The following is a 27,351-nucleotide window of genomic DNA, read 5'->3' as shown; positions in this document are numbered from 1 at the left end:
GTGACGTTAGGGTTCTGAGCCTTAGAGAAGAAGCATTTTTATTTCCGGTGTTTACGATTCGTTATAGATTCCCTGTTTATCACATAGCACCCAAGAGCCACTCTAAATATCAACACTAGACAAACTTTTATTCTGCAACTTGGGATCGGACTGGCCGTTGGAAAGCCTCTCCGCAGAGTCAGTCTCCACAGTGGTCTGGACAAACGTGGTGTGGAATCTGCAGCGAGGAATCGTGAAGCACCGAGGAGCCGGCAGCTTGTAAGGTCTTACCGCGGCGCGTGGCGGGCTTCGACCCACTGTTTAAATACAAACGGTCGACTCGAGGGGTGCGCCCAGGTGCAAGCGTCCGGTCGCAGTGACTCGCTGCTGAAAGCTGGGTCCCGGTGGCTGTCTCTGGTCGCATATGCCACCTCCCCCCGTCCCTGCTGTGCGGGACCAGAGGCCTTCGGGGCCCTCTTCTTTGCTCGGCGGCTGCTGGGGAGGCTGGTGAGAGTGCGCCCCAGATTAAGCAGGGGAAGCCTCTCCTCGCTGCTCTTAACCGAAACCACGGGCGGGAGCGAATGACCAGGTCTGCCTTTTCATCCTTTTAAATTAAATGGAGGGAGGGGAGCCCTAGATATGCCTTGCCTATATACCCAGCTGGTACAGCCTTATGATAAACAGCGAAATAAGAAGAATCGTGGCAGTGAATTCTCTCAGTTTAGGGTTAGGGTTGGGAAGTTACAGACTGATTCCTTCAGTTGGAACCTATGAGCTGAGGAAAGATCCTACTCCTCCGAAACGCTGACTAGAAGGAAGGGGTGAAAGTTGTGATTTTTCCTTGCTTGCCTTTCCTTGGGTTTCCGTATTTCTCTACCTTCTAGACAACTTACTTTTTTTTCCTCTCGCTGCGAAAAAAATCAGTCTTGGCATTTTGATTCCGAAGTTATAGGTACACAGGACTATTTTTCTAAAATTATCCACGAATATTTTATATTTGTGAGCAGTTTTATGTGAACACAGCAGTCCTACTGAGCTCTATTCTTGTCCCGTACCCACTTTTTCTCCGCAATTTTCTGTGTTTTCCCTTTCACAGACCTTTCTACCTATCTCTTAGAGCAGTATTTCCCCTAATATCTTTTGAGAAAATTTAATAAACTTAATTTTACCTCATATCTACTCGATTTTTGATACACAGTTTTTAGATAATATGTAGTGTTGCAAGATATGTCACAAACTCTTAGCCATGGACCATAATAATTAAAGTCAGTGTACTTGCTTCATTCGAAGAAAAATCACTCTCAGTTCAATGGCATTCCATTCAGAGGCATCTTTTAAGACCTCTAATCGCAATGAGATTGAGCTAGATTAAAAATCATAAACTGCTACTGTATACCTTTTTCACTACGTCTCCCCCAGTAAATTTAGTTGAACAGGTCTGACTTGCAGAGAGAACTCCAGGGAGGATGCTAGGAAGCAGTATTGAGTCCATCTTAATGGTTGAAACTATGCTACAAGCGGAGTAATGGCTCCTTTCTCTTAATTTCTTTTGATAAGGGTTATAAAGTGAAAACATTAATCATTTTTTTAAAATATGTTATTTTTTCATTTCTTAAAGTACTGTGCTAAAATATGCATAACTTTTAGATTGTCTTCTTTTAATGACTTAGTGTTTTTCACTAAGTCTTTCATGAAAATGTAGAACAGTAGCTGTCATTTTTTGTATAATTCTCTTTTATTTATCCCTTTATTTTTTTCTATCCTGTTTTATTATCTCCTTCACCTACAGATCCAACCTGTACTTGTATCTTACTCTTCTTCAAAATACTTATTCTGCTGGTACTGAAGAGGATGTGTTCCAAGGACATACTTTGTTGTCAGAAAGTCCATTATCAGAGGTAGAAATAATGTGAGACATTGATATATGTTCCAGGACTTCAGGGAAAGGAAAGATACCATAAAATGTTAAATAAAACAAAATTACATGTGCTAGAAATATGGAATATACATTTGGAAGAATTAAACAAAGTCTGTGGAGGGAGATACAGTTTATATTAAAGTTATAGAATGTCTTAGGAGGAAAAGGTACCCTAGAAGAATCATATTAAGATAGGTGGGTCTGGAACTTAATACAATACTACATTGGCCAATGGTAGTACCTAAGAATATATTTTTTTTTTTTTTTGCAGTTACAACCAGATTAGTTCCCACTTCATCTTTCCCAGGAAAGTAAAGGCTGGTCTTGGGAAGTCCTTTCTTACTGCTTCCCTATGTCCATCTCTCCCCTAGTCATCCTAAAAGATGTTAAATAAGGCTTATTCTCTTGGCCAGTATTTTGTATAATGTGATTTCAGGATCACTTCCTCTTTTTCTAGTTATCTCTCATTTGGCAGTACCTGAAATTCCCTCTGCCTAAAAATGTAAATATTTAGAAGTAATTTATTAATGGAAAAATACTGACTAAAATCCGTGCATGAATATGTAAATTATACTCAATAATCTGTTCTTTACCATGTTGCTAAAGGAGAGGAGTCTTGGAACAGGAAGATACTGTGTTCCTAAAGAGGGGGGAAAGCAGAATTCAGTGGCTAGGGGCTTAAAATAGAAAGCCTACTAAATTTAGGATTTTGCAAATTGCTGACCTTATTACCTCTTGTTATGCATAAATACGGAAAGTGTGTAAGGAGTTATTTTGTATCTTGGGCAACTACTAGAATGTTGACTGGGGGAAAAGATTATACTAACTCTACCTGATTTATGAATTGTTCTGTTTTGTTTTTAATGTCAATGACTTCGTTTTAAAGAAGCTTCGTTCCCAGAGGATTCATTATTCAAGGTATTGTTACATATTTTCCTTCTATGAAGTGTCCATGGACAGTTACAAATAGATCTCTTTTAAGTGTGTTATTGGACATTGCCTTACTGATTGACTAGACTTAAGTTTAGAAGCCTTTTAGCTCTTTCTAGCAAAGATTCTTAATCATTTATTTACCTGTCTGTATTTATTATATGAACCTCTTTGGGGAATAATCTTCGAGAATTTAATGAAAGACCTACACCATACAATGAGTCATTTAAAAATATAATGGGAGTAAGTCAGAGGGGGAGACGAACCAGGAGAGATGATGGACTCTGAAAAACAAACAGGTTTCTGGAGGGGAGGAGGGTGGAGGGATGGGTTAGCCTGGTGATGGGTATTGAGGAGGGCACGTTCTGCATGGAGCACTGGGTGTTATGAACAAACAATGAATCATGGAACAGTACACCAAAACAAATTATGTAATATATGGTGATTAACATAACAATAAAAAAATTAAAAAAAATATATAATGCCATGGTATTTTCTTTGGAATTTAAAAAATGAACTATTTTATTTAAAATCTCAAATATTGTTCCTGTCTTTTGGTGCCCATGTACATACCATACTCTGTTTCGTACATATGTTCTCTGGAGTTGTATTCCTGTTTCCTAGGCCCTTTATATGTCAGCTTTAGTAGATATCGCCATAAAGTTTTACAAAGTAATTGTACTAATTTACCCTTCCAGAGCATTGTGTGAGTTTCAGATGTTCCACAGTTTCACATTTTGGATTTACTTTGGAATTTCCTAATGATAAATAAGATTGAATGTCTTTTCACTTGTTTACTCTTCTGTAAAGTTCTTGTTCAGGTCTCTTTCCTGTTTTCTACTGTTTTTCCTTTTCTTACTGCTTTGAAGGAAATTCTTTACATATTCTAGTTATGAATCTTTTTGTTGGTTTTATAGATCGACAGCATCATTTTCTCTCAGTGGTTTATCTTTCCACTCTCTTGAAGGTGTCTTTTGATGAACAGAGTTGCTAATTTTAATGTGGTTCATTTTAACAGTCATAAGGTAAGAAATCTTTCTCTACCTGAAGATCAAAGATATTCTCCTCTATGATCTCCAGCAAGCCAGGTTGTCTTACATTTTATGCTTAGGTCTTCAATAAACCTGGAATTAATTTGGTAAAAGATGTGAGGTACCATTTACATCAAGGGGTGAAGATTTATTTATTCTATCTGGATATTAAGTTGACATGGTACCATTTATTAAAAAACACCATCCTTTCTCCAGGGCTACTCAGTATCAACTTTGTCGTAAATCTAGTGTCAATATATGCATGGTCTTTTTCTGGACTCTTCTGTTCCATTGTTCTATTTGTACATATTTTCACTAATTCCAAATGTAACTTTATAATGAGTCTTTTTTTTTTTTTGAAGATTTTATTTATTTATTTGACAGAGAGATAGCAAGAGCAGGAACACAAGCAGGGGGAGTGGGAGAGGGAGAAGCAGGCTTCCTGCCGAGCAGGGAGCCCGATGTGGGACTTGATCCCAGGACCCTGGGATCATGACCTGAGCTGAAGCAGACGCGTAACGACTGAGCCACCCAGGCGCCCTATAATGAGTCTTGTTATCCAGTGGTTAAATCTTGCAATTTTGATTTTTATCAAGATTGTGTTAGTTATCCTTTATCTTTTGCATTTCTGGATGCATTTTTGAATCAGCCTGTCAATTTCCATCAAAAAAAAAAAAAAAACCTTGAGAGATTTTTTTTTTTGGGGGGGAGATGGGGGGAATTCATTGAATCTGTGGATCAGTTTTTTGAGTCTTCCAATCCTTAAACAAGTTGTATACTTTCTCTATTTGGGGCTTCTTTAATACATCTCAAGAAAGTTTTAGGGTTTTTTGTTTTGAGGTCTTGTACATCTTTTCTAGATTTATTCACATGTTTATGATACTTTTGGGGCTACTTGGTTTATACATAGAAAGTTTGTTTTAAAAATTATATAATTACTTGAGGGATACAGAGAAATACAACTGGTTTTTATGTACTGGCCTTCTACCCATCAGCAACCTTGCTAAATTCACTTATTTCTTTTGGACTCTTATATACAATTACGTCATCTGTGAATTAGGACAATTTTCTTTTTTCCTTTTTAGTGTTTATTCCTTTTATTTCTTCTTCTTGCATTTTTGTACTGTCTATGACCTGTAGTACAATGTTGAAGAGAAATGATGAGGGAACAAGATTCATTTCCAGTCTCAGGAAGAAAGCTTCTATTATTTTGAAGTATGATGTTTGCAGTAGGTTTTTGTTTTTGTTTTTGTTTTTGTAGATATCCTTCATCAAATGTACACAGTTCCCTTCTATTTCTAATGTCCTAAGAATTATATTATGAATGAATGTTGAATTTTATGAAATGTGCTGAAATGATAACATTTTCTCCTTTGTTTGTTAGTACACTGAACTATAGTAATTCATTTTCTGTTTTGCTTATACTTTGGATTATAATCCAATAGTATTAAATTAATTTTGTTGTTCAGGTAGTTTCACCTTTGACCATTGGGAACTGTTTCATTTGTCTCCTATGTCCTATTGACATACCCCCATCACTTTGGGATTGGTTTGTGTATACTTTCTCACTTTCTGGAACTATGCAATACTTCAGGCTCATCTTGTATATTTTCTGTTCCAGTCTTAGAATTTAACCGTTTCTACAGGGAGTCCTGGTTTCTTTTATTGGAGAACATTATACACACTAAGATCTGAATGTGAGGTGTGCTCTTTACTGCTGGGGTGTTGTTGCTTTTAATCACTTTCAGCTGGCAGAGAAAGGAAATACATGTATACTAGCTGTCTATATACACATATCTAGAAATCCTTCAGTATATAACTATCTTTATCTATATTTAGCTGAACATGACTTCATCCTGGAATTTTCTAACTCTGATAGATTAGGCAGGTTTGGCTCATTCTAGTCTCCTCTCCTTACTGATCTATAAATTCCCACTCTGGCAGTAAGAAGCTTCGACTTCTGTTCTGCCGTATGTTTACTTAATTGTTCAATTCCAGTGTGTATGCATAGAAGTATCAATTAATTCATAAGTACCTGGGAAACAACTTTATAAACTAGGGTACAGTATTTATATGCAAGTGGTTTTGTCTTGAGCCTTGCACTCATTTCCAGAGTTAGTTAGCACCGTGTCCACCCATGCGCTTCTGTGAGGTGGTTCACACACTGGTAATACAGTTAGGTTCTGTTGTCACAGTCTGGTTCTGTCCTGGGGTTTCCCAGCTTCTAAGTGGTTTTTATAAAGGCTGCATACCTTAGGTTCTCTTTGTGCTGTCCAGTTTTATGGGTTTTGACAAATGCATACTGTCATGTATCTACCACTGCAGTATCATACAGAATACTTTCACTGCCCTAAAAGATTTCCCTACATTTACTTATTCAACCCTCTCTTCTCCTTTCCTCTGAGTCCTTGCTTAACCACTGATCTCTGTTGTTTTCACTGTCACTACAGTTTTGTCTTTTCCAGAATGTCGTATAATTAAAATCATACAGTATGTAGCCTTTTCAGACTAGTTTCTTTCACTTAGGAAGAGGCAGTAAGGTCCATCCATGTCTTTTTGTTGCTGCTCATTTCCTTGTTGCTGACTAAATATCCTGTTGTATGGATGTACCACGATTTTTTTCATCCATTCACCTATTGAAGGACATTTTGGTTGCTCTCACTTTTTGACGATATGAATAGAGCTGCTATAAACATTCACGTGCAAGATAGTATATGTACATACCTTGTTAGCATGTTTGCTGATTGTATGGTAAGACTGTTTAGCTCTGTATCTGCTAAACTGTCCTCCAAAATGATTATACCATTTACATTTCTTCCAGCAATAAGTGAGAGTTTCTGTTGTTCCATATCCCATATATATTTGATATCATCAGTTTTTTGGATTCTAGTCATTATAATAGGTCTGTAGTGGTATCTCTCTTTTTTTAAATTTGCAATCACCTAATGATAAGTAATACTGAGCATCTTATATGATTGTTGTCATCTGTATGTCTTCTTTGGTGAGATGAATGTTCAGATTTTTTTTTTTAAAGATTTTATTTATTTATTCATGAGAGAGAGCGAGAGAGAGGCAGAGGGAGAAGCAGGCTCCCAAGGAGCAGGGAGCCCGATGCGGGACTCGATCCCAGGACCCTGGGATCATGACCTGAGCCGAAGGCAGACGCTTAACCATCTGAGCCACCCAGGCGCCCGAATGTTCAGATATTTTGCCTATTTCTTAATTGGCTAGGTTTTTTTTTTTTTCTTACAAGAGTTCTTTGTCTATTTTGGGAACAAGTCTTTTATTCAATGTGTTTTGTAAATATTCTCTCCCAGTCTGTGAACTATCTTTTCATTCTTTTAACAGTGTCTTTTTGGAAGTTTTAAATTTTATTTTTTTATTTTTTTATTTTTTAAAGATTTTATTTATTTGAGAGAGAGAGAATGAGAGATAGAGAGCACGAGAGGGAAGAGGGTCAGAGGGAGAAGCAGACTCCCCCCTGAGCAGGGAACCCAATGCGGGACTCAATCCCGGGACTCCAGGATCATGACCTGAGCCGAAGGCAGTTGCCCAACCAACTGAGCCACCCAGGTGCCCGAAGAAGTTTTAAATTTTAATGACGTACAACTTATTTAAAAATTTATTGATTGTGCTCTGATATTATCTAAAAACCCATTGGTAAACCTGGGGATGCAGAGAGGTAGTTGCCTAGCTGAACAAAATATGTGGGAGGGGGTGAGGGGGAGGGAAAGTAAAAATCTAGGTTTAGTAGCTCCTTACATGGACTCTCGAATAATCATCCTTACTTCAACCCCCTTGATCTTACCCCTTAGCCTTTCATAAGCATTAAGGGCCCCTCATTTCTGAACTTACCTTGCTGCTGTTTGTTTCCTCTTAAATGGGCAGATAAGATTAGCCTGTCTCTGCTCTGCTAGGTTGGTTTTCACTTATTCATCTGCTTTCCGTCTTCCACACTTTTGTTGATACTTCTCCTGTCATGTGGAATCCCCTCTAATTCATTTTGCCCTGGTGAGTATATATGGTTTTTAATCATTTACTTTCATTTTAGTGATGTTTAAAACAAAAGAAATAAAGATAACATGCACTTAATCCACCATATTTTACAAGCCAAATCCTAAATTTTTTTTAACTCATCTATTTTTATTTTTTAAGCAAAGCATCTTTTTGGCAACTATGAGGTCAAAGCCCTGGGAATAATGACTAAATCTGTAATAAATTCTTTTGTCTCCATTTTTTTACTGAGTTTATTATGTAACCATTATAAGCATCTAAAATAGTCATTGTTAGAGGTTATTTCAGGTTGATTTCTCTTCCCAAATGGAACTTTGTTCAGAATAAACAATTTGGGAGAATATCATGAGACACATTGTAAGAATATGAACATAAGGCAAACATTTTTTTTTGTAAGGAAAGTATTTGGGGGAAAAAGCTTATCTTATATTTGGGAATATACTGTAGATAGATGATCGCACTGGACCAGTAGGGAAGAGAAGTTAGCACAGAAATAGCTAAGATAAGATAAATATGTTTAGTGCCTGTAAGAGATGTGAACAAAATAAAGATTCAGAAATAGACTTAACCAGTGTTTTATGGATTTATTTTTAGGTGAAAAATTAGATTATTTCAAAAGCTGGAGCTGAATGTAATGTTAAATAATGGCAACAGGTGACTTAAAAAGAAGCTTACGGAACCTAGAACAAGTGCTTCGCTCACTAAATTATCCTCAAGAGGTGGATTGTGTTGGGTAAGCTCTGTATCAAACTTATTTGTTTTCTTTTTGATAATTATTTGAGGTAAGATTTAACATTGGGGGTGTATCTAAATAGAGACAAATTTTACCTGGGTTGTTTTAAAATTTTCCTTGAAATGATTAAAATATTTTAGAAAGCAGGGAATTACAGGAGTTTTTTTCTAAGTATGAATCAATGAAAAATTCTAATTCGAGGTTTAAAACACCTTTTAGAAGTAGAACCACAATATACATCTGTACGAGATATGGTTTCTATACAACTTTTAAACTCATTAAAGTATAATGGATCTCTTTAATTATATAATTTGCTATTTGATGTGGAAGATTCTAGTTAATGGGCTTCTTATGACAACTTACACCATGTGCAAAGATTGTTATTAAGCTAACTCATTTGATAGACCCCACTTGAACCTTTCACTGTAGTTTTCACTTTCCAAATAGGACTGACTTGCTTTGTAGTATGTAGCAACATGTATTTCTTCTGTATTCATGCTAATCTAAATATGGTACTCTTCTCATCTTCTATCCCTTAATATTTTTTTTTCTTCTTACCTGGGATTATTGATTGAAAGTATTCCCCACTAGAATATAAGCTGAAGACTGGTACTTTGTTTTGTTCATTGCAATATCCTCACATCTAGAATTGTGCCTGACACATGTTAGTAGCTAACTAGACATTTATTCAATGAGTAAGTGTCCAGGGACAAGTCCAGATTAGCTATATGTTCAAGTAGTAGAGTAAAACTTGGTTGAACAGTAAAAAAAGAGAATCCTGGAATAATGTGCGTGACATGTAAGAGTGGATATTCTAGGGATGTGCTTTACATATACGTGTGGATGGAATGTAGGGAGATCTATAACCCCCAAGGGATGGCAAAATGAAAGGATGATGAGGATCATGGGAGAAACCTGAACTCTAATGACCGATTCCAAGCCTTCTGTGTGAGAATCAGAAGGTGCTCCACAGCATGTACCAATCAGATCCTGCTTGCTTACAACAGGGACATCTCTACTGTCTTGTCTTGCTGGGACTTAACCAGTTTGAATAGCCGCATTTTCTTCTTACTACTTGAAGCATCATTTTAAGATACATTCTGGATAGGAATACTTGGAAAATATACCAATTATTCTCCTGTCTTTTGAGTATGGAATCTAAACATTTGATTTTCTAACTGACTGAAGAGTATCATTGAGAACAATAATTTTCAGACTATTTCAAAACATAGCACTCTGCAGGGTCTATTGAAATAAGTAACACTACTTGCTGCTGCTTATTCAGGTTACCCCCCTCACCCACATACACACTCCCCCCACACATATTTTGAGTTTTATATTTCTTATCCATTTTTAACCTTTTTTCAGCATCTCCCTTTTGTGTCCGTGTGCCAGTTTATAATATCTATTTTATTACTATTTCTAATCAAAGTCCCTAGAAACTAGATAATCAAGATTTTTGAATTAAAACAAGAGGTATTAAATGTAGCCCCCGGCTGTCTTCTAGTCAGAATGTGCATAAAATGGACAGATTTTGCTGTTCAAAAGTATTGTTTTCATTTCCTGTTTTAAACTAATGGACAAGATTTCCAGAGCAGTTTTCTCACTGGGTAGAGTATTACTGTACCCATAAATATAAAAGAAACAATTTATATTTGTCCTTAAAAATAAAATGTAATTCTAGCATTATATACTTGTTCTCTGCCTTTTAAAAAAAAAATTGGTGTGAGGATGGGGAAATTTATGTATGTCTTGAATTTTGTGGAAAACAAATGTTTTCTGTAAGTGCATTTTTATGTCAGTTGAACATATATAACTGGCTAATTGAACAAATACCTCCTTGCTTTGTTGTGGGAGAATCAGTGAAGGTACTTCACATTGAGAAAATAAGGTCCATATGTATAGACAAGTAGAAAACAGTACAGGACAGAGCATGAGGCATCAGACACTGAATGCCCTGAGACTCATTCTGTAAGACATCAGTGTGGATCAGAAAATTGAGGGTGGCTTCCTGGAAGGCTTGAGATTTGCCAAATAATTTATAAGAGTGAATAACAGGCAGAAAAGAATGGGATACCTTTCTAGACGGGAGGAATTAGCATACTCTACTAAGGCACAGATTTCTACTGAACTTGATACAAGTGGAAGATGCAAACTGATCAGCCCAGTTACTGTAGATGCCTTTTCCAGCCCTATTTTCCCCTCTGTAACGTAGAATTCATGATATTTTACCTTTGCAGGTTTATTGTAAAGAGCAAATGAGGTAATGTAAAAAGGGTTTGCAAAACCATAAAATGTACTTGAGCACTATAAGGTGGTACATTTGTTTAGAGAAAATGGACTGATCAAGTAAGGCTAAGCTTTGGAAATTCAAATACTGTGGTGAATAGACTGTACTGTTACTAAAGAGCAAACTGTTTTAGAAAATAAACTGTTATTTCATAGTAATTTGGCTATACTGAGTTAGAGTAGGGGATGGACTCCAAAGGGTTTTATCTCCTAATTATTTGGCTGGAGTGTTAATTTATAAAATTATTGACACCATATTTTATATTGCCTTTCTTATCTAACTTTGTGTAATTATGCTCATTAAATATCTTTCTTTTTCTCGCGAACAGTTTGGTAAAGGGAGATACAGCAGCATCTTTGCCCATCATTAGCTATTCCCTTACCTCATATTCACCTTATGTAGCCGAACTTCTGATGGAATCCAATATAGAGCTCATAGCGAAGAATGACTTGCGCTTTATAGATACCGTCTATAAGGTATTTTTGAATTTCTGAAATAATTTCAGAAGTCATTGAATGATTTTTAAGAGTAATGTTTTATAATAACCCTTTATATATGTGCAACACATATAGTTGACAGTATTTTCATGTGCATTTCTCACTTAGATGCAGTCCCTGTTATAATCAAGATAATTTAAGCTCCCTTTATGTTTTATAATCTAATAAGTGGCAGTTGGTAAAAATGTCATTGGTTATCATTTGCTCTTTTTATATCAAATTTTAGTATAATTTGGCATGTTGGCAGAAGTTAGAAATGTGACTTTGAGTAGTTTGTGGTTTATAGAATTGTGATTAATTTAATTAGAGGGAACTAAAACTTTGAGATTTTATGTTCCTTGAGGTCTGGGACCATGTCTTATATCTACTCCAGTATCTGCATTTGTACTGTATGTATACTGAACATCTCATAAGATTAAAGAATACCTCCAGATTATCATTAATTTTTACTCAAGCACTGGTTTTCTCACTGTTAAAATAGTAAAACCCATTTATCAAATCAATTTTTTTTAAGTAGTGAATTACATTTGATGAAACGGGAGCTTTTACGTGTATAGAGTCTGTTTAGTCTTCCCTGTCTTTGCCTCTAACCCCAGCAAGCTTCCATGGAAACCTGAGAAGCACTTCTAAGAAATCCTAGGATTTTATAATATAGGCTTTGAAAATTGCTGGTCTAGTTAGTCTCTTTCTCTCATTTACAAATGAGACATTGAAACTCAGAGGCCTACTGACTTATCTAATAAATCATGTCGTGTAAGAATTAAATAAATTATGGTTTTCTGACATCTGGTATGGTATTCTTTATTATCTAGTAAGTTAAGGAATTTTTCTAGTACCAATGAGGATGTTTGAACTTTTTGATCATTGGCTATGTTTTTTCATCTTAGACAGCCATCTATTCTCTGCTACTTCCTACCTAGCTGTTTTCTACATGAATACCTCTCCTACCTGGTCATGACTCACACCACTCCTACGAATCTCTTTAGTACCCTTAATCTACTGGCATGATCCTCCTTCTCTTCTCAGAGATGTTATTACATTCCTGAGCAGCTGGCCATTTATCATTTTGGATTTTGATCTATTCCCTCTTTACAGCTTCTGCGTGATCAATTTAATTATAAACCAATCTTGACAAAAAAGCAGTTTCTCCAGTGTGGATTTGCAGAATGGAAAATCCAAATTATTTGTGATATTTTGAATTGTGTGATGAAAAAGCACAAGGAATTGAGTAGTCTTGAGAAGGTAATTTTATTAATTGATTTTAACTTACTCCAAGTGGCCCAGCATTTTAACATATAAAGTCAATACCCTAGATAGCAGACTAATACAGAAATACAATTACTGCATTGTTCACAGATTTGGGTAACCATATACCTTATGTTTCTTTTAAATACTGGTCACTTGTTTTCACACATTTGTGACTTTGAGCTACTAGTCCTAAGCTAACAGTTCAAACATAACACATTTGCCTCACTTCTTAGTTTTCAAAAGACATGTCTCATTAGATTTCTTATCATTTGGTAGTTGTATTTTGTATATGAAAATTTAAGTAATATAATTTAAATATGTCAGCTTTCACGTAAAATTAGTCTTAATACTTTTTTTTTAAGATTCCATCACAACAAAGAAAGAAAATCAGTTCTGTTAAGTCAGAACCTTCTTCAAGCACTGAGAAAACATCTACAGAGCCTGTTGGCATTGACATCACTGGCAGGTTTATGACTTCAGGAAAGGTAGGAAAATACAAAGAAAATGTGTCAGTGCTAAGAATTATCTACCTAATTAATGTACAAGTTCACTTTTCTGACTAGTAGCTAGTAAAACATTTTAGTCAGATACAACATAAGGATTTTTAGCAATGTATACCATATTACCTGGCGGACAGTCCTCACATTATAAGAAGGTAGAAATGTAAAATTGAACAATTTTTCTCTTTGTGTTTCTAACCCGTACTTCTGCCTCACTTCCCAGGTAGAATGCAGTGATTTGGAAACGCTGTATTATGTGGTCTTGACATGTACTCTTAATTATGTATCTAGTCTTTCTAAGACATGGGAATGTCTGAAGAGCATACCATTAGCTAATAGTGATAGGGTATATTATCCAGTGATTGATAGTCCCTAAACCTATAATCTGGCTTTGGGGTGGGTTTTTGAATATTTTCTCTTTGTTAATAAATATCTTACCTACCCTGTCTCCTTGGCATACTAGTGGCTGAATGAGTCCAGTGCATTTAGAGATAGCGTTTCTATCTCCAAGAGACATTGAGGCCAAAATATTACACTATAACAATTAGTATTATATTTTCAGCTGTGTTCCACTTTGGGCAAACCATTTCTGAGATCAGAGGATAGAATATCAGATAAATAAGGTGTCATTAGATAAAAGATATGAATAGTTTCTGGCTGAAGTAAAATCTAGAGAATTATTTCTCCCCAGTCCAAACTGCATGAGTTATATTAATAGAATCTATAAAAGAGATACTTTTATGCCTTTATAAACTTAACATTTTACTGAAGGGAAAATGTTAATTACTTTTTTTTAATATAACTTTTGCTGTAGGTAATAAGAGCAGTAAGAAAAGGAATTAAAAGATACATGGTTTCTGAATAAATGCCCATACTTCTTGTACACCTGAATCTCTAACTTACCTAACTCATTAGCTTGACACAATTTTCTTTCTAATTTCTATGTGGTTTATATACAGTATCCTTCCCCAACTCGAATTTATATAAACAGGAATTTTCCTATACTGCTTTTTTGTAACCTTCTTGTGCTTAGCATAGGCATTGTAAGCACTTCCTAAATATGAGCTATGATTATAACTAATATATTAGTTGTATACTGTATATTATAATACACAGTATTATATAATATATTAGTTATAATAATTATTATAACTAGTATAACTAAATATTAGTTATATGCTAAATATATTTTTCAATCTTCTATTTCAGTTTTGGTGCTGAGTGATAATCTAAATTGTCCTAATAAGGTGCAAAATTTCAAGGCATTAAACTTTTTATTTTTTTAAGATTTTTTATTTATCTGAGAGAGAGAAAGAGAATGAGAGAGAGTGGGTGGGGGGGGATAGAAGGAGCGCAGCAGGCCTCCCGCGGAGCAGGAAGCCCGACGCAGGGCTCGAGCCCAGGACCCTGGGACCATGACCTGAGCCGAAGGCAGGCGCTTAACAACTGAGCCACCCAGGCGCCCTAAACTTGTTTTTAGTTTTCTTAAAACAAAGTATTCTTTGTTATTAATCAAAATTGAATCAATGACACCAGATCTTTTCAGAAATTTGAGTGACTTTTAAAAGTATTCCAACTTATGGGGCACCTGGGTGGCTCAGTCGGTTAAGCGTCTGCCTGCAGCTCAGGTCATGACCCCAGGGTCCTGGGATCCAGCCCCGCATTGGGCTCCCTGCTCAGTGGGAAGCCTGCTTCTCTCTCTCCCACTCCCCCTGCTTATGTTCCCTCTCTCACTGTCTCTCTCTCTCTCTGTCAAGTAAATAAATAAAATATTAAAAAATAAATAAAGTATTCCAACTTAGAAAAGTTGGAATCAGTACTTTATAGGCAGAGATTGAGTCACTACTAAAGCCAATGGTCTCTTTTCCCAGTACCTTCTATAGATTGTGATTTGTGAATTCTATCTTATATGACATATTTATAGTGCATATGCAGTCTGTCTATAGTGAAGGAAGTAGGCAGAGAAGAGTCTTGTGTGAATGCATAGTTTGACCTCATGCCTTACTCTTAGGACTTTCCCTTTGTTATTATTAAGTTTGAATTATTAGCTGAAGGTCTAATATTTTCTGGCTTTTTTATTAGAAAAAAAATTGTAATGGGTCCTCCTCACAGAGCCAGTTCTTGATTATATGTCAATTATGTGGCAACCTATTATGAAATGTTCCGTACATTTATAAAAGTACTCATTCCGCGGGCACCTGGGTGGCTCAGTTGGTTAAGCATCTGCCTTGGGCTCGGGTCATGATCCCAGGGATCTGGGATCGAGCCCCACATCGGGCTTCCTGCTCAACGGGGAGTCTGCTTCTCTCTCTGTCTGCTGTTCCCCCTGCTTGTGCTCTCTCTCTCGCTCTCTGTCAAATAAATAAATAAATCTTTTTTTTAAAAAAAAGTACCTGTTCCCACTATCAGCAGTGTATCAACCTCTCCTTAATCTTGTTTCATCTGTATTGTAACCACTTGTCTAGCATCTTTCCCCCCAAATCTGAAACAATAGGAATCAAATCCCAGATATCATTGCATAGGTATTTCAATTTTTCTAGTACATAAGAATGCTTTAAAAATCAGGACAACAATTTCATCACAGAAAATATTAGTAATAGTAATAATAGTTAATCGATAGTGTTTGACATATACCTTAATATGTTATTTAAACTTTGGTAAATCTTAAAGGGAAGATGGATATTTCTTCTGCAAAGTTACTATGTCTATGTTTAAAATAGTTGTATGAGGAAACCATTAAGCAGCTCTGACCTATTTTTCTCTGCAGAAAAAAGCTGTGGTGATCCGTCACCTGTATAACGAAGATGGTGTTAACATTCCTGAAGATACGATAAGTACTGTAACAGATGTTAGTGAAACATTTGATGTGTGTGACTTAAAGACGACTGAAATAAAGATTCCTGAAGTAAAGTTCCCTGAAATCAAGTCTGAACAACAAGTAAGAATTTTGGACTTCTTTAACAGATGCCAGTATTTCTTTGATGTACATGATTACTTCAGCACCTAAACTTTGGAATGCCTCTCGCCTTTTGAATTATTTATCTTAATACAATACCTTTGTTACCATTATTTAAGAATAAATAAGTGTACTGTATAGGATTCAATGGATATTATTTGCTGCTTATGTTTAGGGTACTGGGCCAGGTGTTATGGGTAAGAAAAAGATGAATAAGAGATAGTACTTTGCTTCAGGGAATTTACAGTCTGGTGAGAGATGGGAGATATACTTCTTTGTACAGTGAGGGTTCTCTACTCTCCATTCCCTTCATTAATGAATGGAAAAACTACACTCCTGCCATTTCATTTTCCTTTTTGGGCCCTTGCCATCCCTTTCTCACTCTTAGAATACTTTTTCTATTACTTTATTGCCACGGACCCTATTAGAGCGTCTAGTCTGTACTGCTCCTGCTAAACTTTTTCTGTCTTTCTTCTGTTTCTTGTAACTTCTGTACATCACAGTATACAGTTGTCCCTTATAAAAACTATCACATGGTCATGAAGGTTATTTTCTTTTTTTAGCAAACTGAACAGTCTCAATGCACTGTCATTTCTTGGTCACTCCCTCTTAGCTTTGTGCTAGGAGCTATTACAAAAAAGTTAGTGACAGTTTTCTCATACCACCAGGTGTTGTTCTAAGAGCTTTCTGCAAATTAATCCTCATAAGAACCGCATAAAGTAGGTACTGGGGTTTTTTGGGGTTTTTTTGTTTGTTTGTTTTTTTAATATATAAGGAAATTGAGACACCAAGGTCATACACCTCAGATGAGGTAGTTTTAGGGTCCAAGCATTCTCTTTCTACAGATCACACTCAACTCTCACACTGTACTGCCTGTTGTTAACTATTGAAATAACACAGTGCAGTGAAAATGGGGATACATTGAGTTTTAAAGGAATTTCAGTTTGTGTAATATAATTTTTAACTTCTCTATTCATTTTAGGATATTAAAATTAATCCTGAGATTACTGCACTACAGACTATGCTTGCTCAATGCCAAGAAAAGCTTCAGAAACTGACTTTGGTAGAGAGTAGATTAGACTCTTTGGAAGAAAAAATGAAAGGAAGAGTGATGGTAAATGAAAAAATGTGGACTAATCTTCTAAGTCGTGTCACTCTTCTTGAAACAGAAATGCTTTTGTCTAAAAAGGTATTATCTTTCCTTAACATTTATAGGATATCTCAGATACAATCAAGTTTTCATTCATTGTTAAGTGTATATTCTTTTAGAAAAGCTAATTAAGGTAATGTTAAGGTAGTGGGAAAATGTTTATTTGAAATGAGGTCCTATTTAGATCCAGCCTATTTTGTTGCTGTTGTGGTTATTGTTTTTCTCTTTATCAACTAAGATAACCTGGCAAAACTCTCTAGGTTCAGCTTTTAGAGCTGTTAATACTTGAACAGCTCTGAACATTTAAAATAAGGTAAGATAATGTTTGATTTTTATGAGAAGCTTGAAATTATATTCTTTAATAGCACAAATGGCTTATTTTTATAGGGAAAAGAAAAGATGGACAGGAAAAATTAAAATCATGACTCCCTGTTTTCACTCATTTACTTTGATCAAATTATAAATTTCATAGAAACGGTTAACCAAATTTGCCATGGCCTTGTCAAATCTAAGAAATTTGTTTTTTTATTTACTTAGGATTTCGATTTCTGGTTCAATTAAAAATGTTTAAACATTCATCATGTCATCTTTATATTTATGCTTAACAATAAGAATATAAAACAAGTACATTTTTCTTTTCATTTTATTCTAATACTAATCTGTATTATTCCAGAATAATGAATATATAGACTTTAGTGAAACAAATGAAGACTATGAATCTAGTAATGACATGGATATTCTGAATCCTGGTAAGTTCTAATATTATGGCGGTGGTATTGGTGGTATGATAAGGAGTTTTCAGGAGAATGACTTATATAGGTATTTGATAATTTTAATATTCCGAAGCCTTATTTTTTAGAAACTGTAGAACCCCTAAACAAAGACAGTATTAAACTTACAGAGTACTGAAGCCTAGGATTGCTAAAAAAGCCAGCTTACATATCTTACATGACATAGTGGTTCGGGCACTGAATTTATTAGACTACACATTTCAGATTTGGTAAAATGTTTCCTCTTTGCGTTTATCATTCATTCATTTATTCAACAAATTCCAAAGCTTAACTCTGAGATCCTTGAGATCAAGATCTTACCTTGTGTTCTGTCTAGCAGACAGAAATTAGGCCTATATTTCTATCCAGTATCTGTATATAATGGAGCTCAATTTTTTATATAGTGAAAGAATATTGAATGCCTGCTATTTGCAAAACCTTGCCTTTTCCTGGGATGCCTGGGTGTCTCAGTCTGTTAAGCATCTACCTTTAGCTTAGGTCCTGATCCTAGGATCCAGGGATCAAATCTTGCGTGGTGCTCCTTGCTCAGCAGGGAGCTTGCTTCTCTCTATTACTGCTGCTCTCCCTGCTTGTGTTCTCTCTCTCTGACAATAAATAAAATCTTAAAAAACAAAACAAAATTTGCCTTTTCCAACTTTGCTTTTGCATTTTCATGGTTATAATTTTATTAACATTATTACAGAACATACCTTTAACCCATTTAGCTAACACATATACAAGTTTAAGCCACTGTGCTAGGACTTAGGCTGATGAGCAGACAGGCTACCATCTGAAATGGGTTTATAGATTATGAACAAGGTAAATGTCTGGTCTCAAAGTTTATAGTCTAACTGTGATCAATTAAAAGAGTCAAGTTTATATATAAATTCTTACACTTTGCACCTTACATGTACATGCTACATGGAAGCAGAGTTTGATCTCACTTGGAAGTTGAGAGCAGTAATTCACCAACCTGACTTTAGGATTATATTAAGTTGGGAATGGTTTTTGTGAAGTTCATGATTTCTTTTCTTTTTATCAGAAATAGTGTTTCCATGGATGCCTGTAAGGCATCTCTCTGTGTCTTGGTAAAAAAAACAGTGAGAAGAGGCTTTTATTGTAAGGATTGGGTTTATGTTGGGTGATTTTGAAGACAGTTTATTAAAGAAGTGATGGTTCTTCTAGTTTGGGTGCTATCAGGAAGCAGGAACAGTTTGATGACCGATAAGAATGAAAAAGGAGCTGAAATTTTCAGGGGAAAAGAAGAAGCACTCATGTTAGTTGGGAGAGCTGGTCATTTGTGTGTTTATTGCTTACATGGTGTCCTTGTCCATATTCATACGTGATGGTGGTCTTACTTTGTTTCATCACAGTAATGAAGTGACCTCATATGATGTTCATTTTCTATGAAATTTTTTGTGTTCAGTTACAGTTCAGTAATTGTTAATTCCTAGATAGGGCATGACTGTTGAGGCTCTTTCTTTTTTTGCTTTGGGTTTTTTTGTGCCTTTTTTCTCCCAAGAAAAATGTTAATAAAGTTATGGTATCACAAGAGTACATGTGGGCATATAAAGGAAATTGAAGCAGAAGAGTGGAAAGACAAAATCATGGAGTTTATGTGGGGTCACAGATTTTTAGCAAAGCTAATATGATCAGATTTGTTTCAGAGAGGTCATCTTAAAACAGAATAATGATTCATTATAAGAGAGTAACACAGGGAAGGACAGTAATTTGAATGGTCTTTTAGTGATCTTTAGTTCAGAATAATGGGGGTGTCTACCAAGGCTATGAAAGTGAGGATAAAGAGGAAGTAATTTATTTAGCTGTTAGAATTGATAGGCCTTGATTGCTGATTGAAGTAGAATTGGTGAAGGAGAGGGAAAATGTCAAGACTGACCACTTGTGTTTGACTTGTGTGACTGAATACATAGTTGTTACTTTAATAAAATAGAGAATTAAGGAGAAGGTTTGGGAAAAAATAATGAGTTCACTTTTGAAAATATTAAATTATGTATGATATACTTAATACAAAATATCCAGAAATCAGTTGGACATAAATTTTTCCCTCTTTGGGAAGTAGTGGCTTACAAATTACAGGTTTCCCCGCTATCAGAAGAGCATTACTAGGAAACCTTCCATAAGCCTAAATGGTGTAAAGCAAAGAAGCAATTACCACTAATTTATGAGCATTTCCAGACCCAAAAAATAACTTCTCTTAGACTTTTCTGATACCTAAGGACACATCTTGCTAACGGGAACACAGTTAAATTGTGATAAAGCACAGTCACTCACAGAAACAGTTCAAAGCTGTGGAGGCCTGGTGCTGAGCCACTGAGGGTAGCTCCCAGGGAAGCCACTTGGCGGGGCCACTCTCGCCGCTTAGAGTGTGAGGCCTCTATAATGACTCAAAGTCAACATCCTCCTTGATTTCTTTTAGTTAGCAAAAATAGATACTAATGTGGGTCTTTTGTAAAAGCAGAGTGGCGTAATGGGAAAACTTTCAAAAAGTGGGCGATACCTGTATAGTTAAATGGCAAAGGACCCAACTAGTTCTCTTGGTGCAGTCAGGTCATAATTCTCCAAAGTTGGCAGTGAAAGATGAATGGTCCCGTGGAGACAGTTGACTCGGAAATCTAGATCTTAGAGATCCCCTTTCTTCACAGAGATCTATGAGCGGTGACTCTGAAACTCCAAAACAACATTGGCCTTCGGGGCCATTACTCTCCCCTTTCCTTTCCAACCTGAGCTTAGTTACCAGTCTTTTCTCAAATCTCTCATAGCACAGCTAAGAAACCATTACGTTTAAACAAGGAAGACTAGAGGCTCAGGAAAGCAATAGGAAAAATCATCACAGAAAAGTAATATACACTTAACTGATCTGGCTATCAAATATGGTTGGTGTTCGGTATATTCCCCATTCTGTAATCTCTGGAATGCCCTGTATGGCTCTCCAGATAGCCCCCTAGCCTGCCTAATACCAGGTTTTTCCCATCATGAGGTTCACCCTTGATGGCTAGATAGATCCTCAAAGTCTAGGCCCCAGAAATCAGAGCAGAGAGAGCCATTCCTTCACCTTCCATTCACCTTCCATTCTGTCTTCCCACTCTTTGTTTCCTGTCCTAGGACTCAAAACGCCCCTATTTTTGAACAGCTTGGTTCAGTATTTTCAAAGGACACTTCTCTCTATCCATAGAAAATAACCCAAGATTAGGGAATGTTGGATATAGTTCCTGCCTAGGTTCAAGTTATTCCTTGAAATTAACTGTTGCCAACAGCCCCTGCCCAAAGACGTGGGTGTAGCTAATCTACCATGTGATCTTGACCCAACTGGATCAAAAGTAGACACCTAACCCAGGGAATACCAATCCAAAAGGTGTTGAGCCAGATCATTTTCTCTCCCTTGGGAATTTGGAATTAGGATACTAAGTCAGTCAATGATATTGAGCCTGGGCTGGGCTGGCCATTTTGTTCAAATTCATGCTGATAAGCAAGCAGAGGAATGGAGTAAAGAGGTAAGAGAAGTGGACATCTCACACAACTCCATGAGAGATGAAAGTAAGAGTCTAGTCGTTTCAGTCCTCAGGCGGTAATACTTTTTCCCTAATTGAGGCTGTCTGTTGGCTTACAGTAAAACTGTCCTATGTGTACCAGTTTAAATGGGTGCCTATTTTTTTTTTTGGCCTTGATTTTTGCAGCCATATGTATCCAGACTAAAACATAGGGCTTATGGGATTGATTTAATAGCAGCATGTTTTATCAGTGATGTTTTATAATTGATTGAGTTCTAGGAAAAATTTGCCATCATTTTGTTGAATGAATGGTATCAGCATACTGGAACTGGAAGTTTTTTCAATTCTTTAGGAAAAAAGAAATCTGTAAACTCTGAATTTTAATCATTGTTTTTTCCATGCACTTTAACTTAGAATAGAATGTTTTTTGATTTTTAAAAAGTATAGTCAGTGTTGGTAATGGTTACCACCACTTTAAGAAAGGAATATACCTGAGTCAGTAGCTTATACTTAAAAATTATGAACTTGTCTATTTATTCAATTGATTGCTGTGATAAAGGTAATAGTACCTTTTGTCATTTTTATTGGCCTACTTCTAACATCTAGATCTCTATGTCTAGGTCATAATCTTAAAAGAATAAAAATTTATCTGGATCTATACTCGTAGCCATTTCATAGTAAAATGTCTGTTTTTCTTCAATTTATACATAAAGTTTTTAGATATGACTCCACTGTGAAAGGAAGATAACCTAAAAATGAATTTCTCCACAGATAGAAAAAGCAAAGAGGAGAGGCAAACAAGTATTCCTCTATCCTCTGGCTATAGTACAGTGTCATCAGATTCAACTCCCAGAACCTCAACTGGTAGTTACTGTGGTTTGAAAGAGAATTCAGAGGTAAGAAAAACTGGCAACTGTTTAAGATGATTTCCTTTCTAAGGTCAGGAGAACAAGCAAGCATTAGATTTAGTTGGAGATGCCATTGGCAAGAAAAATAGCGAAACTATAAATCTTAATCTCTCGTAAAAATTCTTTATGATAAGTAAATAGTACTTAATGCAGTGTTTTAGGGTGTGTTTTACATGTTCATGGTCCATCTTTGATGATGGTTTACTTTGAGAAATCGCCTAAATTTGTTGCTTTTTAAATTAAAGGAAACAACAATCCAGAAAATGGAAAGGATGAAAAAAATGTAAGTAACAGAAAGGGGCAACAGAAATTCATTTCTCTATAGGGAATTGTATTGGATTACAGTATATATAGAAAGTGCATATGTGTTTCAAACCTTAAAGGTCTCTCAATCAGGTGTGGAATTTCCTTCAGGACTCTAGTGGATAATAAATCCACCTACAGTTATGTGTTTGTGAGATGAGTCACTGTTTTGGTTTCCAACAAGTGATGTAAAGCATGGTTAATGGAATTAATTGTGGGATTAAACAGTGCAGAGATATTTTTGGTTGAAAGTTAATCAAGAGTATTATCTCATTTGATTACTGATTTAGCAAAATAATATATGTCGGTGGATGGTTTGGAGACATTTTAAGTATTATTAAAATATTGCCAGTCTTTCAGACAGTTATTGGTAAAGCACTACTAAAAATGATATTTGTATCTTGTACAAATGTGAAATGACAAATGATTAAAGAGCAATGAAAAGGAAATATGAAATGAACTTGCATAAGTACTATGCAGCCTACTATAATGAACTATATTGTTTTGAAATTTCATAATTATGATTATTAAAATAACTTACACTCTAAGAATTAAAGACTCATAATTGACTTTGGTTGCTATTTCTCCCCTCTGGCCATAGTATCTACTTAAATTGTCATTTATACCTATAGTTAAGAAAAATACTGAAATTTATTTTAGGTTCAAAAGCATAATTTCAGCCACTTAAATCCTGTGCCTCATTATGAACTTTTTTTTTACTTAATATTATTTATTTATTGTATTGCAGGTTTGAAGAAACCGCAGAGTTACTGAAATGTCCAAATCACCAATTATAGAATTTTCTGCGTGAACTTCTCTAGGCTTTTGGCTACTGTACATGTTGTATATTTTAAGAATTCTCTATAAATTTTAATATACTGCAATATTTTTTATGAAGAATTTGAATTCCATTTGGTATATGAGTTTTTTCAATATTGAATAAATACTTATTTTTATGCTGATTATACTTCTTTACTCTGTTTTACTTTTTTAAGGAAAACTTATGTGCCAGTACATTTCTTTTACAGAGTGAAGTCATTACAGCACTGTATTTTTGTGTTGACATTTGTTGGCAGTGTGCTAAGTAATATGTTTTTTAAAGTACAGACTTGTGGACCGTGGTTTACATCCTGTTGGAAACATTCCAACTGGGACTTGTGTATTGTACCCAGGAGGCTCTCATGCACACCATCTTGCCATCTGTACTGACTAATATGTTGTAATGAAAAGGTAAAAATGCTCATTGAAAATTAAATAAAAATACAATTTTATGTTTAATCAGAAAGGAGTAATACATTTTCAGTTAACACTGAAAGAGTGAGGGTATGATTTTCTTTTTGTATTTAGCAAAAGGTCAGAAAGTTCACCATTAAAATGTGTTGAGTATTTTAGTGCTCTATTCCATAACACATTTTAAGACCAGCAGCACAGACACAGATGGTGGCCATCCAATATTACAAGATACACAGTATGGTTTTTGTTTTCTTTTAAGTGATGGGAAGTTATGTATTTTTCTAGAGAGAGAAAAGGTCTTAGATGAAGTTAAATCAAAGGAAAAATGAAATTCACTTTCAATTACTAGATACGTTACTAGACAAATGATCTTTTTTTTAATTTTATACATGAAAAATATAATAACAACCCTGGGTACTCTTTAAGAAAATTGATTCCATTATTTGGAAGGAAGAAAGAATTTTTTTCTTTTTTATTATTATTTAGATCATCTGATTGTATTTTATTTATTATCTGTTTATATTCTATGTGTAATTTGATATTGTCACATGAAACTAACATTAAAAGTTAATTTTATTAACATTAAATTCTGTGTAGAAATAAGGCATTTTTAGTATTGTACCATGTTTAGTCATTAGACTTTAAAATTTATGAATTTTTGAAGTTAGCATACAAGCTTAAATTTAGTAGAATTTCAGTAAATATTTCTAGAATTAATGAACCCACTTAGGTTTTTTTTCCATTATAAAAAATATAAAAATCAAGATATTAACAGTTATAAAAGAAAAATCTGTTAACTACCAACATGGCATTATAGCACCACCTTGTGGTTCATATACCAGTATTTTACCTTTTATTAAAACTACTGATTTCCCATAAAACTTACTATATTCTCTTTTGAAAAACTCAATTAAAAAAAAACATTTTTCAAGTTTTCTTGTGCAACACAGAAGAAAAAGTAAGTCTCCTTTTTCTCTTTGTGTCTTTCTTCCCTCCCTCTCTGTTTTATATAGCATACGTATACAGTTGACCCTTGTACAACACAGGTGTGAATGGCCCAGAACTGTGCAGGTCCACTTGTACAAGGGTTTTTTTACAGCACAGTACTGCAAATGTATTTTCTCTTCCTTATGATTCTTTCTTTTTCTTTTTCTTTTTTTTTTTTTTAAGATTTGAGAGAGCACTGAGAGAGGGAGAAGCAAACTCCCCGCTGAGCAGGGAGCCAGTGTAAGACTTGATCTCAGGGCCCTGGGACCATGACCTGAGCCGAAGGCAGACACTTAAATGACTGAGCCACCCAGGTTCCCTCTTCCTTATGATTTTATTAATAACATTTTCTTTTCTCTAGCTTACTTTATTGTAAGAATACTATGTATGGGGCACCTGGGTGGCTCAGTCAGTTAAGCATCTGCTTCAACTCAGGTCATAATCCTGGGGTCCTGGGATCGAGGCCCACATGGAGGCCCACATGGGGCTCCCTGCTCAGTGGGGGGTCTGCTGCTTCTCCCTCTGCCTCCTACCCCCTGCTCATGCTCTTTCTCTCTTTCAAATAAATAAAATCTTAAAAAAAAAAATACAGTATGTGGTACATATAATTAAAAAATGTGTTACATCAACTTTATGTTAAGGATTCTGGTCAACAGTAGGCTATTAGTAGTTAAGTTTTTGGGGAGTCCAAAGTTATATGCAGATTTGACTGCATAGACAGTAGGCTCCCCAACACCTGTGTTGTTCAAGGGTCAACTATACATACAATTAGGTGATTTGAAACTTCTTCAATCCTAATTTACATATAGCATGCAAAATATAAGTAGCTATTGAAAATATAGTAAAAAGTGGGAATTTGGAATTTTTAAAATGTTTATGTAACAACTTAAAACAAGAGTAAATCAACTCATAATATCATACATTTACACTTACAAAGAATATACTACCCTGACAACATAATCTTTGCAGAAAACAAAGCTATTTTGATTTTATTGAAGAAAGAGCCAAATTATTTAACTCTTTTAGAAATAGTAGAAAAGTTTTCTCTCAGATAATTTGGTAAGTAGCTTGTAACCTTAAAACCCCTTTTGATTAACTTGAGGGTCTTGAGAAAGTGAGAGAGGAGAATCCTGGAGAGATTATTTGGAGCTGAATAATTTATTTGTTATTAAACCCTTAATTAATTGGAATTTTCACTAACTCCATCCCCTTAATTCTCCCATAACCTGGATGAAAGTTAGTTATTATACTACCAACAAAGGCATCTGCAGCTTGTGCTGCCCTGTCTGTACTACCCTTTGTGAATAGGGCTGTGTAAAGATCATATAGGAACACTCTAAAGAATGTAGGAGGTAAAATATTAGAACAGATTAAAGAAAAGTAACATCAACAATGTGAAAATCCTAGATAAAGATAAGGGTTAATAAGTTGGAAAAAGTAGCTCCCTATTTTTTTTATTCTAGCATTTTTAACGTAAAATACATGGAATAAATATATTCACTAAAAAATAAAACTTAAAGACTTGGGAACAGCATTTTATACCATTCATTACGCACAGCTTTATATAATTGACAGGCACTTGGGGAAGCATTAAAAATTAAAGGACCTTGTCAATTTTACAAACTACAACACTTGGAGCTCAAGTAACAACGTTACACATTTAATTTTTACTTTTTAACAATCCCCAGGTTCATCTCTCCTCTTTCTTTCAAACTGAAAGTTGTAGAGGGATGAAGAGGTGGAGTAGTGTGAAACTTTAAACTACAAAATTAGAACTTTAATTGTTGTGTCACTTGAGTTTTAATGTTTCTAGTGGAAATGGCAGGTTTCTTACACTATTCACAGAGAGAAGGAAGCTGGAAAACCAGTACTGACAACAGTAGCAACACTGAGAACATTTTTTGGGGGGGTGGTGGTCATGAAAATTTATATCAATTTCATAATTTGTATTATAGTTTATAGTTGTAGGAATGGATGCTGTATATTATGTATGCCTTATTTTTCTCTCTGAAGCCAACTAAATCATTCAGAATATTGTAATTTTATTTTTTTAAAAAAGGGTTTTAAATGCAAATTGTTCAACTCAACATTTTAAAACATAGAACAGGGGCGCCTGGGTGGCTCAGATGGTTGGGCATCTGCCTTCGGCTCAGGTCGTGATCCCAGAGTCCTGGGATCGAGTCCCACGTCAGCCTCCTTGCTCAGCGGGGAGTCTGCTTCTCCCTCTCCCTCTGCCTCTCCCCCTGCTTGTTCTCTCTGTCTCTCTCGCAAATGAATAAATAAAATCTCTTAAAAATATATAGAACAGAGGACTTAAGTATCCCAAATGTATAAATTATTTGAATTTTATATTATGGATAGGTGGTAAGAAAAAGCAGAAAATCAGTATTAATTA

At 35.3% G+C, this 27,351-nt stretch overlaps 1 protein-coding gene across 8 annotated transcripts; it reads left to right on the top strand.

Annotated features, from left to right (window-relative positions):
* The first annotated feature begins 72 nt into the window (after window positions 1–72).
* On the top strand, window positions 73–24,365 carry CEP44 (centrosomal protein 44). Of its 8 annotated transcripts, XM_028114286.2 has the most exons (13): window positions 74–568; window positions 1,769–1,877; window positions 2,784–2,815; window positions 8,467–8,605; window positions 11,224–11,371; window positions 12,488–12,634; window positions 13,003–13,125; window positions 15,908–16,078; window positions 17,079–17,285; window positions 17,920–17,995; window positions 22,297–22,421; window positions 22,679–22,716; window positions 23,485–24,361. In XM_028114286.2, the coding sequence occupies exons 4-13, from the start codon at window positions 8,517–8,519 to the stop codon at window positions 23,531–23,533; spliced, it is 1,173 nt and encodes a 390-aa protein (XP_027970087.1). In that variant the 5' UTR covers window positions 74–568; window positions 1,769–1,877; window positions 2,784–2,815; window positions 8,467–8,516; the 3' UTR covers window positions 23,534–24,361. The 8 variants fall into 8 exon arrangements, with proteins under 8 accessions (XP_027970092.1, XP_027970087.1, XP_027970090.1 ...); XM_028114289.2 differs by lacking the exon at window positions 1,769–1,877 and having other exon boundaries at window positions 17,079–17,210; window positions 23,485–24,362; XM_028114288.2 differs by lacking the exon at window positions 1,769–1,877 and having other exon boundaries at window positions 74–258.
* Window positions 24,366–27,351: the final 2,986 nt, after the last annotated feature.

This window comes from Eumetopias jubatus, unplaced genomic scaffold (genome assembly GCF_037043125.1).
Source record: "Eumetopias jubatus isolate StellerSeaLion01/CBP00866 unplaced genomic scaffold, mEumJub1_p1.0 scaffold_2, whole genome shotgun sequence".
In the NCBI taxonomy this organism is placed as follows: Eukaryota; Metazoa; Chordata; class Mammalia; order Carnivora; family Otariidae; genus Eumetopias; species Eumetopias jubatus.
Note: the sequence above shows the minus strand (reverse complement) of the source record. Positions and strands in the feature narration are given on the sequence as shown.